The following is a 13,961-nucleotide window of genomic DNA, read 5'->3' on the forward strand; positions in this document are numbered from 1 at the left end:
GGGATGAATCTGTGAGGCCCGTCCACCCAAACCCTCCAGCCCTGTGCTCAGGTCCATGTTTCCTTTTAGGGCCAGGGCTTCCTCGCCTCTCTGCCTGACCTGCAGGGAGGCAGCCATAGAGTCTCCTCATAGACTCACTGAGGGGGCGGAATATGCCCCAGACTCCCAAGCCTGCCCCAAGACACCCAGGACCTCACAGGAAGGCCAGCGCCTGCCATACAGTGGAGAGCGCTCTGGGAGGCTCAGCCGTGGCCTCTAGGTCGGCCTGGTTATGAAGAAAAACAGACCCCCAGTATGTGAAATCACCTCTGATGGTGGGCCTCCAGCTAGACAGGAGCCCGAGGCTTAACTCCAGCTCATTTTCTTTGACTAGTGGGTTGACACACTTAGGGAGCTGACCATTTTCACATGTAGAATCTCAGCCCTACTTGAACACCAAAGTAGTCCCTCAGCACGCCTGGGCTGGCTTGTAGGTGTGATTGTGGGCTTGCTGGGCATGTCAGGAGGCTGTGCCTCCAGCCTCGGCCCTCTTTGCCTCTCCCCATCCTTCCCTCCCCACCTCACCCTGGCTGCCACCCCTGTCTGCAGAGTCAGTGTGGGCAGACAGTTGAGTTATATAGTCCATCTCATTTCTAACCCCCCCCCTTCCCAATTTTAATGCCTTAGCTAATGCAGAAAGGAACTGTTAAAATGTGTAGTTCTTTCTCCACCCCACCACGCCCCAAACTATTAAATAGTTTCTTTAGAACCAATCGCCAAGCATGGGATTCCTGAATCAAGGTTTATTAGTATCATTATCAGTCATGTATGTGTGTTTCACTAATATGGAGCAAAGTTCTTGCCAAAGAGTTAGGTCCAACTTAGAATGCTGATGAGAAATCATGAGACCCTTAGAAATGGCATTTCATTACTGTTTCGAGTTCCTTTTGCTTATTCCTGCACAGCAATGTATTGTAAAAACATTTTAGCATGAAATATTCAAAGCAAAGAAACATGATCCAAATTTGGAAACTATCTGGAAAGTATATGCATCCTCTAAATGCTAAACGATAAACAGATGTGGTGATTGTAGTTGTGAGCGTACTGTGGTTATGTATAGACAGCATTTTCATCTCAGTGGAGACGGGAGGTAGCATCTCTCTGAAGTCCCTGTGTGTTTTACTGGAAGGCCAGAGGAGAGTAGGTGGATGGTGGAAGGCATTCGTGGGCATAGTAGCATGGGGAAATTTGGAAAACCTTTATGTAAACTCAGAAAGAAATGACACATTTCCTTTTGGAAAAATATCAGACTATTGTTTTAAAACAACTTGGAAGCAAATTAACATGTTTCTAAGGTGGTGATTTTAAGGAAGGGTTTTCTTTTGAGATTGCCATTGTTTTTTTTTTTTTTTGGCAGTACTGGGGATGGAACCCAGGGGCATCCTACCTCCGAGCTGTACCCCCAGCCCTGTTATTTATTCTTTGTTTGAAACAGGGTCTCACTGAGTTGCAAAGGGCCTCACTAAGTAGCTGAGGCTGTCGGTAAACCGTAATCCTCCGGTCTCAGCTTCCCGAATGCTGGGATTACAAGCGTGTGCCTCCATGCCTGGCTGACATAGTTTTGTAATATCAGAGAAGATCCAGCCACTAGAAAAATGGGTAGGCTAAGTAACAGGAAAAACATAAAATGAATTTAGGTGCGTGGGAGTAGAGTTGTCAAAATATTAGAGGAAAAAAATCAGCTGTTCTATTTTATCTTAGTGGAAAGAACAGCTTAGACATTCATCTGGCAGAAAATATTGTGGCTTATGTAAAAATACAGCCATCTGAGCTTGACAATTTAGTGATTAGATAATTAGATAATTTATTAATATGTCATAGAGTTCTTGATAGTTCATGTGTAATAAAATGTTGCTAAACTGTATTATTGTATTGCTTCCAGCTTATTGAAAAGTAAATTTTTCTTCCAATTTGCTGAAGAGTAATTTTTTTCGTGTGTGTGTGGCACTGTGGATTGAACCCAGGGGCATTGTACCACTGAGCTATACTCCCAGCCCTATTATTTATTCTTTATTTTGAAACAGGGTCTCAGAAAGTTGCGAAGGGCCTGAGTTGCTGAGGCTGGCCAGGAACCAGAAATTCTTCTGTCTCAGCCTCCCAGGTACTGGGATTACAAGTATATGCTACCACATCTGGCTTATGAATAGTAATTTTCACAATCTTGATTATTTCTTGATTATCTGCTAAGTAACTTAAGCCTTTTTTTTTACAACTATTTTTAAACCAATGAGAAATATTCTGATCATAATATAAAATGAAATTATTATATCACTCCTGAAATTAGGCAACTTGATTTGATACACAGGTTCTTGGAAATGCTAGGGTAACAGGGTTAAATGTTCCGTTAGTCTGATTTAATCTTGACAGTGGAGGGTTTTAGCAGTGTCTAGGGAAGGGGAAGAATCTGGTTTGAAAGAATGGGAGAGAAGTCCAGCTTGAAGATGCCTGATTTGGAACCTGACTCGCAAACCTAGAGAGTCACCTCTGAGCCTGGATGTGAAAACAGTTTTAAAATGAAAAATTTGAAGAGATTATATGAATTTGTCACTTTCCCAGTTTCGCGCAGACCATATCCTATGGTGATGTTTGTCCTCTAGTAGAAATTATACTGCTTGCAAATGCTGGGGTCTAGATAGCTTCCACCTAGGCCTTGGGCAAGCGTAAATATCATTCTGAAGGTGTATGAAACTTGAATTTTTGAGGTTCAAAAACTGGTTGGAAAGATGACTTTTAAAGATTTCCTCCACTTCAGCAATTTAGCGAGACCCTATTTCAAAACAAGAAAAGAAGGATGGGCGTGTAGCTTGGAGGGAGAATGTTCCTAGGTTCATTCCCCAGTGCCAAAAATCAAAAAACACCTAAAGAAATGAGCACTGATTCTTTAATATCATCAAATATCTGGCCAGATAAAATTGACATTTGATTGTTTCATAATGGCAGACATTTATTTTGTAGTTTGAATTAAGGTCCAGTTAAGTCTACATATTGTAATTGCTGGATATCCCTTTTAAAACTCTGGAAGCATAGGCTTTTCCTCCATCTTCTCCCCTCCCCAAATTATATGTAGAAGCAACTGCAGGTCCTTGGGAGGGGGGGGGCTTGGCCGTGGACTTTGGCGCCCCCGAGCTCTGGTGGTTGGAGCTGAGGCTTGAGCAGACGGCATTGGCCTTGGGCTGTTACCCAGCTCACAGGCAGAATGCATGGCCCTCGCTGCGGTGCTGTGTCACCTTCTAGTTTCAGGTTTCATTTATCATATGTAATAGTGTGCACACATCTTACGCAGAGGTGGGCAAGTTCTGACACGTGTCCACCCGTGGTAGCCAGCTCCAGAGCCTGGCACCCCCGCGGAAGTCCCCCCACTTCTCTGTGATCCCCTTCCCCACAGACTAGTTTTACTTGTCTTGAACTTAAAAAGGGAATCTATCTTTTAGTACTTAGCCTTGATATACTTCAGTTCATGGTTGTAAACATTTTTTGAGCACCAACTGCATGCCAGAATCGGTGTCACTACTAGAAGTATCAGCAGGGCTGTGACAGTTGACCAGGGGGCTGTTAGCCTGTGCGCCGCTGAGCAGGTAGAGCGCGCCAGCAGGGTCCGCGGCCGCGGAGGGCCTGGCTTGGCGTTCTGGGTGTGCACCTCCCTCCTCTACTCTTTCTTTTGCAGTAAACTGTAGTGTTAAACCTTGGCTCTGTTGATCGTTTATCATTTCCTGCACATGCACAGGATTTCCTCATCATCCTATGCAGTTCTGGTGAAAGGGTCTGGGAGACCCGCTGTGGGACGGCTTCCTCCCAGGTGGGAGGCCGAGAACCAGCCAGCGAGCGACGTGTGCGTTGCTGCTTCCTCCCTAACGCTGTTCTCCTGAGCATCTTCTTTCCACTTAAATCCTTTGCTTTCCTCAGCACCTGCGGCTCAGTCAAGTGGCCACGTTCAAACAACTTGTTTTGCCGAGAGAAATAGTTAGCAGTTCTTAGTTTCCTTTGCATGTCATTATACATGTTAACGTTTCCATATTATTAAGATCACTTAAAACCTTGAATCCTAGGTACTACAAAACTCACCATATATGGTCATACTATAGGTGCCTGAATATGTGTGTGTATTATGTTCACGATATTTAATATGTTATGCACTATATGTGTGTGTGCGTATATATATGTACATATACATGTATATGTGTGTATATATTTGTCTAGTTGATTAACTTTATAAGATAAGTTAGGAAGTGGTATTGAAACTTTCAAAGAACACTAACTTTCCATGGAACACAAAAGAGGATAAAAGTATTGGAGACCATTCTTTTTTTCTTTCTCCACAGAACTATCCGCGTATGGCTGAAAAGAGACAGCGGCCAGTACTGGCCCAGCATCTACCACACGATGGCCTGTAAGTCACGCAATCTTCCCCTCGAACACATGGTCTCTGTCGCTGATGATGATTTGACGTTCAAAATGTCTGACTATAGGCTGGCCTGGTGGCGCACGCTTATAATCCCAGCATTTTGAAAACGGAGGTAGGATCACAGGTTCGAGGACAGCCTCAGCTCGTTAGTGAGGCCCTCCACAGCTCAGGGAGACCCTGTTTCAAAATAAAGAACAAGAAATCAGGCTGGAGGTGTAGCTTGGAGGTAGAATGCTCCTGAGTTCAACCCCCAGCACCACACACACACACACACAAAAAGTCTGAGTAAAAATTACTGCTGGATTTCAGAATGGGTTTCTTAGTTGCCTAATACCTCTGGCAGGCTAGATGGAAACTTCGTTTATTTTGCAAAGGAAGTTGGTTCCACTACCTTTTCTGAAGTGGAGTTGAGCAAAACTGAAAAGGGGGGGAGGGGCATATTTTCCCCTGGTTTTCCTTTGTCTTAGTTTGGCAGGCTTACAGCAGCAGTAACTATCCTCAGGAGCAGTTGACCCTGGCACTGTAAAAGCGCTCCGTGCTCTCCCATGATTATGGCCAGCCTTTGACCTCACCTTTTCTTCTCTGGGTAACACAGAGCGATGTGGTCCAAGGTTCAGTATGCTCTAAAAATAAACTAGAAGGTAAAGGTTCTGCTTAGAGACTTTAAAACAGCCCTAGAGCGGGGCGTGGTGGCACACGCCTTTAATCCCAGTACCTGGGAGGCTGAGACAGGAGGATCACAGGTGTGACAAAGGCCCAGCCTCAGCAAGTAGTAATACTTTCATCAACCTAGAGAGGCCCTGTTTCGAAATAAAAGTAAAAAAAAAAAAAAAAAAAAAAAAGGGCTGGGAATGTAGCTCGGAAGAAGAATGCCTCTGGGCTCAATCCTCAGTACCATGAAAAAAAAAAAAAAAAGACAAATAAAACAGACCCTAGCATTCAGAGTGAAAAGCCAGGTACTCGGACATGCAGATGTGGGTGAGGAGGAGGCCCTGTTGCTAAGTACTGTTCAGTCAGGTTTTCCAGGGGTCTTTGTGTATTGCAAGGTTTTATCATTCCTTCCCTAATCCTTATCTTTATACAATGTTCCAAAAAGTCTATTTTATTTTCATTGGTTATACAGTCATGACATACAATTACGTGTGAACTTAATCCTTGGAGCAAATCTAAGCAACATTGCCATCCTTCCTCTCACGTCTTTTCTTCAGCCTTTCTTGAAATCAAAGCCCTGCAGAGAATGTCTGCGTGTCACCGATAGGTTGACCTGCTGCCCACGCTGCCCCAGCAGAGGCATGCGTGGCTGCGGATTCCTTGAGCTTTGAGGGATTTCCCTCAGGGCGGGGTTTCTAGAGTCAGAAAGCCTCCTAGAGAAGGAAGAAAGGATTTGGTGTGAGCCTGATGGCTTGTTATGAAGATCATTATGAAGTTCCCCAAGAAGAGCTCCTGACAGTTGTCCTGGATCCAGTGGATGCTGTGCGCAGTGGGAGGTATTCCAAAGCTGTGGAGTTTGCCAGAAACACACGCCACCAGTTACCCGGCACATTATGCGTGTCACCTTCCCAGGCCCTCTTTTCTCGGATAGCACTTTCTCATTTGTACGTATATTCCATCCTGGATCCTCTGACAGCTGTCACAGAACGTGTGTGGTTTATCAAAATTTTCATTTGTTCTACCAATAGCTTGGGCAGGCTGATCAGCTTCTCTGTCTTTATTTTTATTTGGTGAAAATGGGCTTTTGGGGATAGGTGTAAAGATAAATGTTATCAAAGGAATATTAATTCCTTACAGTAATAGCACACTGGAAGACCACTTGAAAAGCATAATGTTGTGCCAGGCAGAGTACCTCCTCGTCGTCCATGTCTGCACATCCCCTGGATGCATACCCTTGGTTTCTTACCAGTTAAGAAAGAATGGCTGGTGTCCTAGGAAAGGTGCTCATGGCACCTTCTTGATAAGCAGGGCAGGGTGGGCTCTCCTAGGCCTCTAAGCCCACACTTCTCCCAGCAACAGCAGCAACAGAATAGACTTCTACTGGGCCGCCCCCTCCTGCATCCCAGCTGTAGATCTGAGAGCTGCAAGTAGCAGCAGCCTGAGGACTCATTCCACTGCGGGGAAATGTTCTGTCATCCTTGTGGAAAGTCTCTCTAGTGCTGCTGTTTTTACTCCTCCGACCCTCCCTTCCTCTATACTTCATAGCTTAATCTGTGTGTGTGTGTGTGTGTGTGTGTGTGTGTGTGTGTGTGTGTGTATGTGTGTGTGTGTGTGTGTGTGTGTGTGTATGTGTATGTGTGTGTGTGTGTGTGTGTGTGTGTTAGTTACTGGATATAGAACCCAGAAGCATTCTGCCTCTGAGCTAAACTTCATTCCTGTGTTACTTTATCTTTTCATTTTGAAACAGGGTGTCACTAAGTTGTGGAGGGTCTCGCAAAGTTCCCAAGGCTGTCTTTGAACCTGTGCCCCTCCTGTCTCAGCCTCCCAGGTCCCGGGGTTACCGGTGTGCACGGCACACCCCGCTGCATAGCTTGCTCTTGAGCTCCCAGTCCTGGAGTCCATGATGGCGAAGGATTGAGTCCTCTGTAATTGTTGCTCCTCGGCTTGTTCTTTCCCTAAGTATTTGGTACAACTCTGTTACTGATTTTCCTCCCAGAGCAGCAGAAGTGGCCTGTCTTGTCTGTTAGATCTTGGGCGGTGGCCGTGGCTCTCTCTGTTCCCAGCCTTCCTTGACTTGGTCCTCCTGACCCTTCTTCCTGACGTAGTTCCCAGCTCCAGCTCCTTTTTTTTTTTTTTTTTTTTTAACCATTAGGGAAGTAAGTAATCTCAGGATGGCTTTCCTAGCTTGCTCATATTTGCCATGGAACGAGGAGTCCAGTGCTAGGGACCCCTCTTTTTCTCTTCTTCTTTTTCTTTTTTGTGGCATTGGAGATTGAACCCAGAGGCATTCTACCTCCGAGCCCCAGCCCTATTTTATTTTTATTTAGAAACAGGGTCTTGCTAGGTTAAGGAGAGTCTTATTACTTACTGAGGCTGTCCTCGAACCTTCGATCCTCCTGTCTCAGCCTCCCGAGTACTAGGATTACAAATGTGCTCCACCACGCCTGGCTTGGGAACCCCTCTTTCTACAGATTCCAGCGACTCTGGGACTGTTTTTGAGGGTGGCAGGGACAGAATGTCTAATACCATCCCCAGAAAGCACTGGTCCTCGAACCTTTCCAGGCAACCAGTGGGAGTTTTAGTCAGATTAGATTTCATGTTGTCTCACTTTGCCCACAATTTTAAAAATAATTGAGATTTATGGAATGAGGATTTTTTTAAGCTTTAAAGCAAGAGAGAGAACGTTAGTTACATTTTCAATTTATATAATTATTTTCATAAAACACTTTGCCCAATTCCTTTAACCTAAATCGTATAGCTCTTCTTAATAATAACATACTTTGCACAAATTAAAATGCTCGTCTTTGCTAGTAACGTGGTCTTGTCTTTCTGGCAGCTCCTTGCTCTGCTATGGCATACCATCATGAGAGCAGACGGATATTTGTGGGCCAGGATAACGGAGCCGTAATGGTAGGTACCTTCTAGAATATTCATTTTCTTCTTAATATTGACCTCCCTGGGTTCGCTTATGTTGAACAGTTTATTTTTTTTATTTTTTGCGGTTCTGGGAATGGAACCCAGGGGTGTTCAACCTCTGAGCTACACCCCCGGCACTATTTTCCATTCTTTATTTTGAAACAGGGTCTCACTGAGTTGCGGAGGGCCTCACTAAGTAGCTGAGGCTGTCCGCGAACCGTGATCGTCTGGTCTCAGCCTCCCGAATGCTGGCATTACAAGCGTGTGCCACTACGCCTGGTTTATGTTGAACAGTTTAAATAAAGTTAACAGTGGATGCCTGACTATTTGATTTTAAAATGTTTAGATGTTAATCCTAAAAATGTATTAATTTTAAGTATTTCCAGGGAGCTCAGAATGCTGGCACAATTGACGGCTCACTGCTCAGGCTGTCCATTAAGCACGGCCTTCACACAGTGCGCCCGAGGCCCGTAGCAGACCCCATCTTTCTGTCGTGGTGGTGGAGGAGGGGCCAAGGTTAGAGCTTTTCAGCCAGTCATGACTCTAATACAGTGCTTCTCACTACCTTTAGTGAAAGGCAATTTTCAGTCTATTACAGGGTGATGTTTTTTATGGGTCTAATTGTGTGTATATTCTTATTTCTTCCTTAAGCTCTAATTTATATGCCATAGTCACCATTTTAAAGGTACAGTTCAGTGGGGGTTTTAGTACATTTATAAGTTTGTGCAATCATTATTACTTTCTAATTAGAGATTATTTAGTGGCCATTAGCTGTCACTTACTCAGCTCCTGACAGTCACCAGCGTACTTCTAAGGGAGATTTGTCGGTTCTAGATATTCTGTGTAAATAGAGTTATGCAATATGTGTGGCCTTTTATGTCTGTTTTACTTAGTATAATGTTTTCAGGTTCGTCTATGTTGTACCTTGAATTACTCCTTTTTGTGGTGGAATCGTATTCTATTAAATGGATACACTACCCTTTGTCTATCCATTCATCAGTTATGGATATTTGGGCCGGTTTCACATTTTGGCTACTAGGACTAGAAATGCTGCAATGAACATCACGTATAAGTTTCTGTGTGGACACGTCTTTGCATATATCGGAATGGAGTGACTGGGGGCCACCAAACGTATTTCCAAAATGACTGCCATTTTACATTCCTCCCAGCATGGTTCCACTTTCTCCTTCCACATCATTGGCAACGCTTTTTATCGTCTGTGTTTGTTTTGCTTCATTGGTTTTATTGTGGCCGTCCCAGTGGGTGTCGAGTGGCCTCTCAGTGTGGTTTGATGGGTATTGCCTTAATGACTTATGATGTGAGGCATGTTCGCACGTGCTTGTTAGACATTTGTTCTTCTTTGCAGCAACATCTATTTAAGTATTAAAGTGCTAGATACTAGAATTTTATCAGGTATGTGATTTACAAATACTTTCTCTCTTCCTGAGAGTTGTCTTCAATTTTTTTAAAGTTTATTGTAGTTCAGTTTGTCTTTTCCCCTCCTATTTTGGTTGCTTCTGTTTTAGATATGGTACTTTAGAAACCACTATCCAACGCAAAGTTATTTATTTGTTTTTATGACAATAAATAATGATATATTTCTACATTTTCTTTGAAGAGTTCTTATAGTTTAGCTTTCACATTTAGATCTTTACTTCATTTTGAGTTAATTTTTATGCATGGTGTGAGGAAGAGATCCATATTCATTCTTTTGTATGTGTATATAGTTATTAACTTGTCTTGGCACCCTTGTCACAGAGCCAGCCAGGTAGAGAGCCAGGGAAGAGTTTTCCAGACGTGGATGTCTTATGATGGCTTGAGGTGGAGAGGATCCCTGCCTGTTAGAGGACTCGGAGTATGTTATCATGGCTGGGGGTAGTGAGTGACAGGGAAGGACCCCAGGGGCAACTGAAGAAGTGGGCAGAAGCTGGGTCATGCAGGGTCTTGTTGGTTCTGGATAAAGTTTTAAATTTCATTATAAATTCAATGAGAAGCCATTGAAGGGTTTTCAACATAATTGACAATTTTAAGAGTCCTGTAACTTCTTGGCAGTGAATTGAAGGGGAGACGGCAGGAATGGAAGGGGGTCAGGCTGATGTGGCAGCGTGGGGGAGAGGATGGTGGCAGTGAAGGTTGACAGTGTGTGTGGACTCAAGTTACATCCTGGACAGTCCAGGATAGGTTGGGTGTGTGGGAAGGAAGAGGAGGAAGTCAGGTGACACCGAACTTTTGTCTTGAGCAATTGGGTATATCAGTTGGAAAGAGAGGGGTATTGTTTACTGAGAAGGGACAGGCTGGGGGAGGGGGCAGGTGGGAAAAGTAGACAGTGAGGAATCAACATGTGTTTGAGACGTCCACGTGGCGATGCAGTAGGTGCTGGGTGTGCCGCCGGCCTGGAGCCTGGGGAAGAGGGAGAAGACGATCCTTGAGTGTGATGTTGAGGAACTCAGACTGCATCTTTCAAGCCAAGTTTTCCAAACTTGCATAGTCATATCAATCATTTAGGAAGCATTAAAATACATATTCCCTGTCAGTTACAGAGGTGCGTGCCTGTAATCCCAGTATGGGAGGAGGAGACAGGAGGGGTCACAGATTCAAGGACAGCCTCAACAACTTAGCGAGACTCTCAGAAACCTAGCACGACCCTATTTCCAAAAAACAAAAAGGGCTGTGAGGCCTAGCTCAGAGGTAGGATGTCCTAGGTTTAACACACACACACACACACACACACACACACACACACACACCTCCTCTCTTTTCTCCTTTCCCCTCTTTTCTCTTTTTTTTTCTCTCTCTCCCCACACTCTCTCTCTGTCTCTCTCTCTCTTTCTCTGTCTCTGTCTCTCCCTCTCATATTCCCTGGTTCCATGTCAGACTCACAGCTTCAGAATCACTAGGGAGGAGCCTGGGCATCTGTATCTTCGCAAATCCTCCAGGAAGAACTCAGCACTGAGTGCATTGGGGAACCACTTTATATGAGGAGCCACGGAGCGGGGGATGATGGATACTCAGGTTTCGGATTTCTTTTGGCTAGGTGTGGCTGTGTTTGAAGATCGTTTGAAGGGGCAAGGCTGAAAGTGGTGATGCCAGGTAGGAGGCTGAGTCAGGGCCCCAACGCGAGGTTGTGAAACACTGGGGTAGTGCCAGAGAAGAGGCGATGGCTCCAAGAACTGTCTGGGAAGCAGGGCTTCAGTTTGGACGTGGGTATCGATACGGAGAGCGGTGTTAAGATGACGTTCCCGCCTAGACAGCCACGTGGCAGAGACAGAAGGTTGAGTTCAGCGTCACAGGGGGCTGCATCGGCTGAACCTCAAGGGTTTGATCTGAGCAGGTATCGGGAGTGCTTGAAATGTAGAGAACACTGTGGAAACCACCACAGTAGCTGATTTGAACAAGTGGTAGCCGGTGGGTTGAGAGGAGCAGGGCCCACGGTCAGCATTGCTGAGGAATGGAGATATTAAGGGAAAGCCAGAGGGCTGGAAGCCTGCAGGAGAGGACCGGCAGCAGGAGGAAGCCCCTGAAGAGCGCAGCCCTGCAAGCGGGATGGCAGGGGAGCCCTTCCCACGCAAGGGGCCGTGATTGAAGAGTGGCCAGCAAGGAAAGCATGGGGGTGGCCAGTGAGGTTGACCTTCATAGAGGAGGGGCGAACCATAGTCTAGTTAAAGAGCTTTGTATTTGTTTTTGTTCGTTTTGTGTTTTAAAGTAAAGCAGCCGCCTTGGTTTGTTTCAGAACCAAGACAAGGAGGCAGAGGAAGGCCAGGCTCCCAGCCCCAGCAGATCATGCAGCCGCTGCAGGTGGCTGTGCTGCGCACCTGGGGTAGCAGTTGATAAGTAAAATAAAAAAATTAAATGCGAGTAAAATAAAAATAATGTGCGTACGGCGGAGTGTGAAAAACACGAGAGAGGTCCGGTACATGTGGCATGTAAAGTTTTAATGGCACGGCTCTCCCGGGGATCAGGGCGAGGCACCATGGGGCCCGCGCGCCTGTCCGAAGCTAGAGGACGCGGGCTCTCCTTTTAAAGGCATGCATCTCGCGAGATGGGGGTTTTACTCGTGGGAACGCCCAATTCTCCTGGGGGTTTCAGCCCCTCCCTTGCCCTGCAGAGGTCATGTGACACAAAGTCACATGAGTGCAGGACCCAACTTAACAGCAGTGAATGCCGAAATCTCCGCTTTCTCCTTCTGAAAACTTCCTAGGACCCTCGTGGTGGTGTGTGTGCACCTGTACATAAAACAAGAGGCCATCGAGTGCAGGTCCCCTTTGGCTTCTGCAGTGGCGCAGTGGCTGTGCGTTTCTGTCTCCAGGGACCCTTCTGGTGGCTTTTGGTTCAAGAGTAGGCTGCAGTTGGAGGACATAAAACCTCTTATGGCGCTTCAGTGCAAAGGGGTAAAGCAAATCCAATTCGCATTAGTTAGCAATTGATCTTTTGATCTTCCGCCCAATATAGATTAGTACATACAGTGCTGATATATTTTTGTATTTTGCAAAGCAGAGAACAGAAATGCTCTATTACTCTGTGTGGCTTTTGTCCTCAGTTTGCCCCCTCATCGATTCATTATGTCCATGGTACTGAGACCCTCCAGGCCTAACAATTTAACAGTGATCAACAGAGTTTTTATTTTATTTTTATTTTTTGGTGGTACTGGGGGTGGAACCCTGGGGCTTTCTACCTCCGAGGTATACTCCCAGACCTATTTTATATTTTATTTGGAAACTGGGTCTCTTAATCCAGCTGAGGCTGGCTTCAAACCTGTGCGATCCTCCTGTCTCAGCCTCCTAAGCACAGGGATTATAAGCGTGCGCCACCACGCTTGGAAGATCAGCAGAGTTCTTAATTAGTACATGTTCTGTGGAGTTTTGTGTTATTCAGCTTTATGCTGAGGCCAGCATTTTCATTTAAAAGGTATGTACTTTTAATTTGTTCCAAGTTATAAAATATATAGTCCATAGACAAATTGGAAAATAGATTGGAATATACTGGAGCATAAACAGAAGACCACCTACAATCTCTTAAGTTTTACTTTTTGGGACATATGTTGGTATACTAAATATGCATATTCCCTCCCATTAAATTGCCGAAATACCCCTTCCTTCCTTTTCGTGTGAGCTCTGTTGGTGATGGGCTTTTGCAGTTTGGCTCCTTCTCTGTCATCTGGAAGACTTTTTTTTTTTTTTTTGTATAGCCAAGAGAACAAAATTAACAAAAATTTGCAGTTAGAAGGAGAGGTTCTGGATACCATTCACTTGTGCAGGAAGGTGTGGGCAGAAAGGCTGTTTGATCAGCGGCAGTGACTTTGTTTCCATCTGACCCCCGCAGAGGACAGGTTTGCTGTAAGGGGCAGTGCATACATATGTTAAGTTCCAGAGCTTGTGACAGCCAGTTTGGGATTTTAATTCTTCTGAAAGTTCCTGTTTTTGTAAGAACCTTAACTGTTTTCTTTTTGTATATGTTTACTTTTAGGAATTTCATGTTTCAGAAGATTTTAATAAAATGAACTTTATCAAGACCTACCCAGGTAATTATGACACATGTGCTTTTGAACACATATACACGTAGATACACACATGCGATACTAGAACATCACCCGCTACGACCAAAGTTAGGCTTTCATGTTCACTTTGTACTGTAGTTACTCCAATTAGGAGTTATTTACCATTGTTTCCTGCCCAATAACATTTAGTATTTTGTGTATTGAGTACATGTGTGAAATTTATTTTAACCATTCTTCTATTATTGGACACATGCACTGTTTCTGTCTTTTGAGTTAATACACAATATTTTGTATAGTGAATATGTGTGTGTGTTTATAATTTATAGCTGTATGTAAATGTGTATGTGTTCTTGACTATACTCTGGCTCCAGGTTTGTGATTATTGTGTTTAAGACAAATTTTCACAAATGGAATAACTGGGTAAAACATTAAAACATTTTTTTAGTGCTTTATATCATT

The 13,961-nt window shown here is 44.5% G+C and overlaps 1 protein-coding gene across 1 annotated transcript in view; it reads left to right on the top strand.

The window, feature by feature from the left end:
* Window positions 1-13,961, top strand: part of WDFY1 (WD repeat and FYVE domain containing 1) — a gene marked incomplete at its 3' end in the record, with an annotated part of 46,355 nt that overhangs the window by 11,311 nt on the left and 21,083 nt on the right. The window contains exons 2-4 of the mRNA XM_080688823.1: window positions 4,359-4,426; window positions 7,929-8,002; window positions 13,472-13,526. Of these exons, the coding sequence (XP_080544949.1) occupies window positions 4,359-4,426; window positions 7,929-8,002; window positions 13,472-13,526 (197 nt within the window). The remainder of the gene's footprint in view (window positions 1-4,358; window positions 4,427-7,928; window positions 8,003-13,471; window positions 13,527-13,961) is intronic.

This window comes from Muscardinus avellanarius (genome assembly GCF_963383645.1).
Source record: "Muscardinus avellanarius genome assembly, chromosome: 2".
In the NCBI taxonomy this organism is placed as follows: Eukaryota; Metazoa; Chordata; class Mammalia; order Rodentia; family Gliridae; genus Muscardinus; species Muscardinus avellanarius.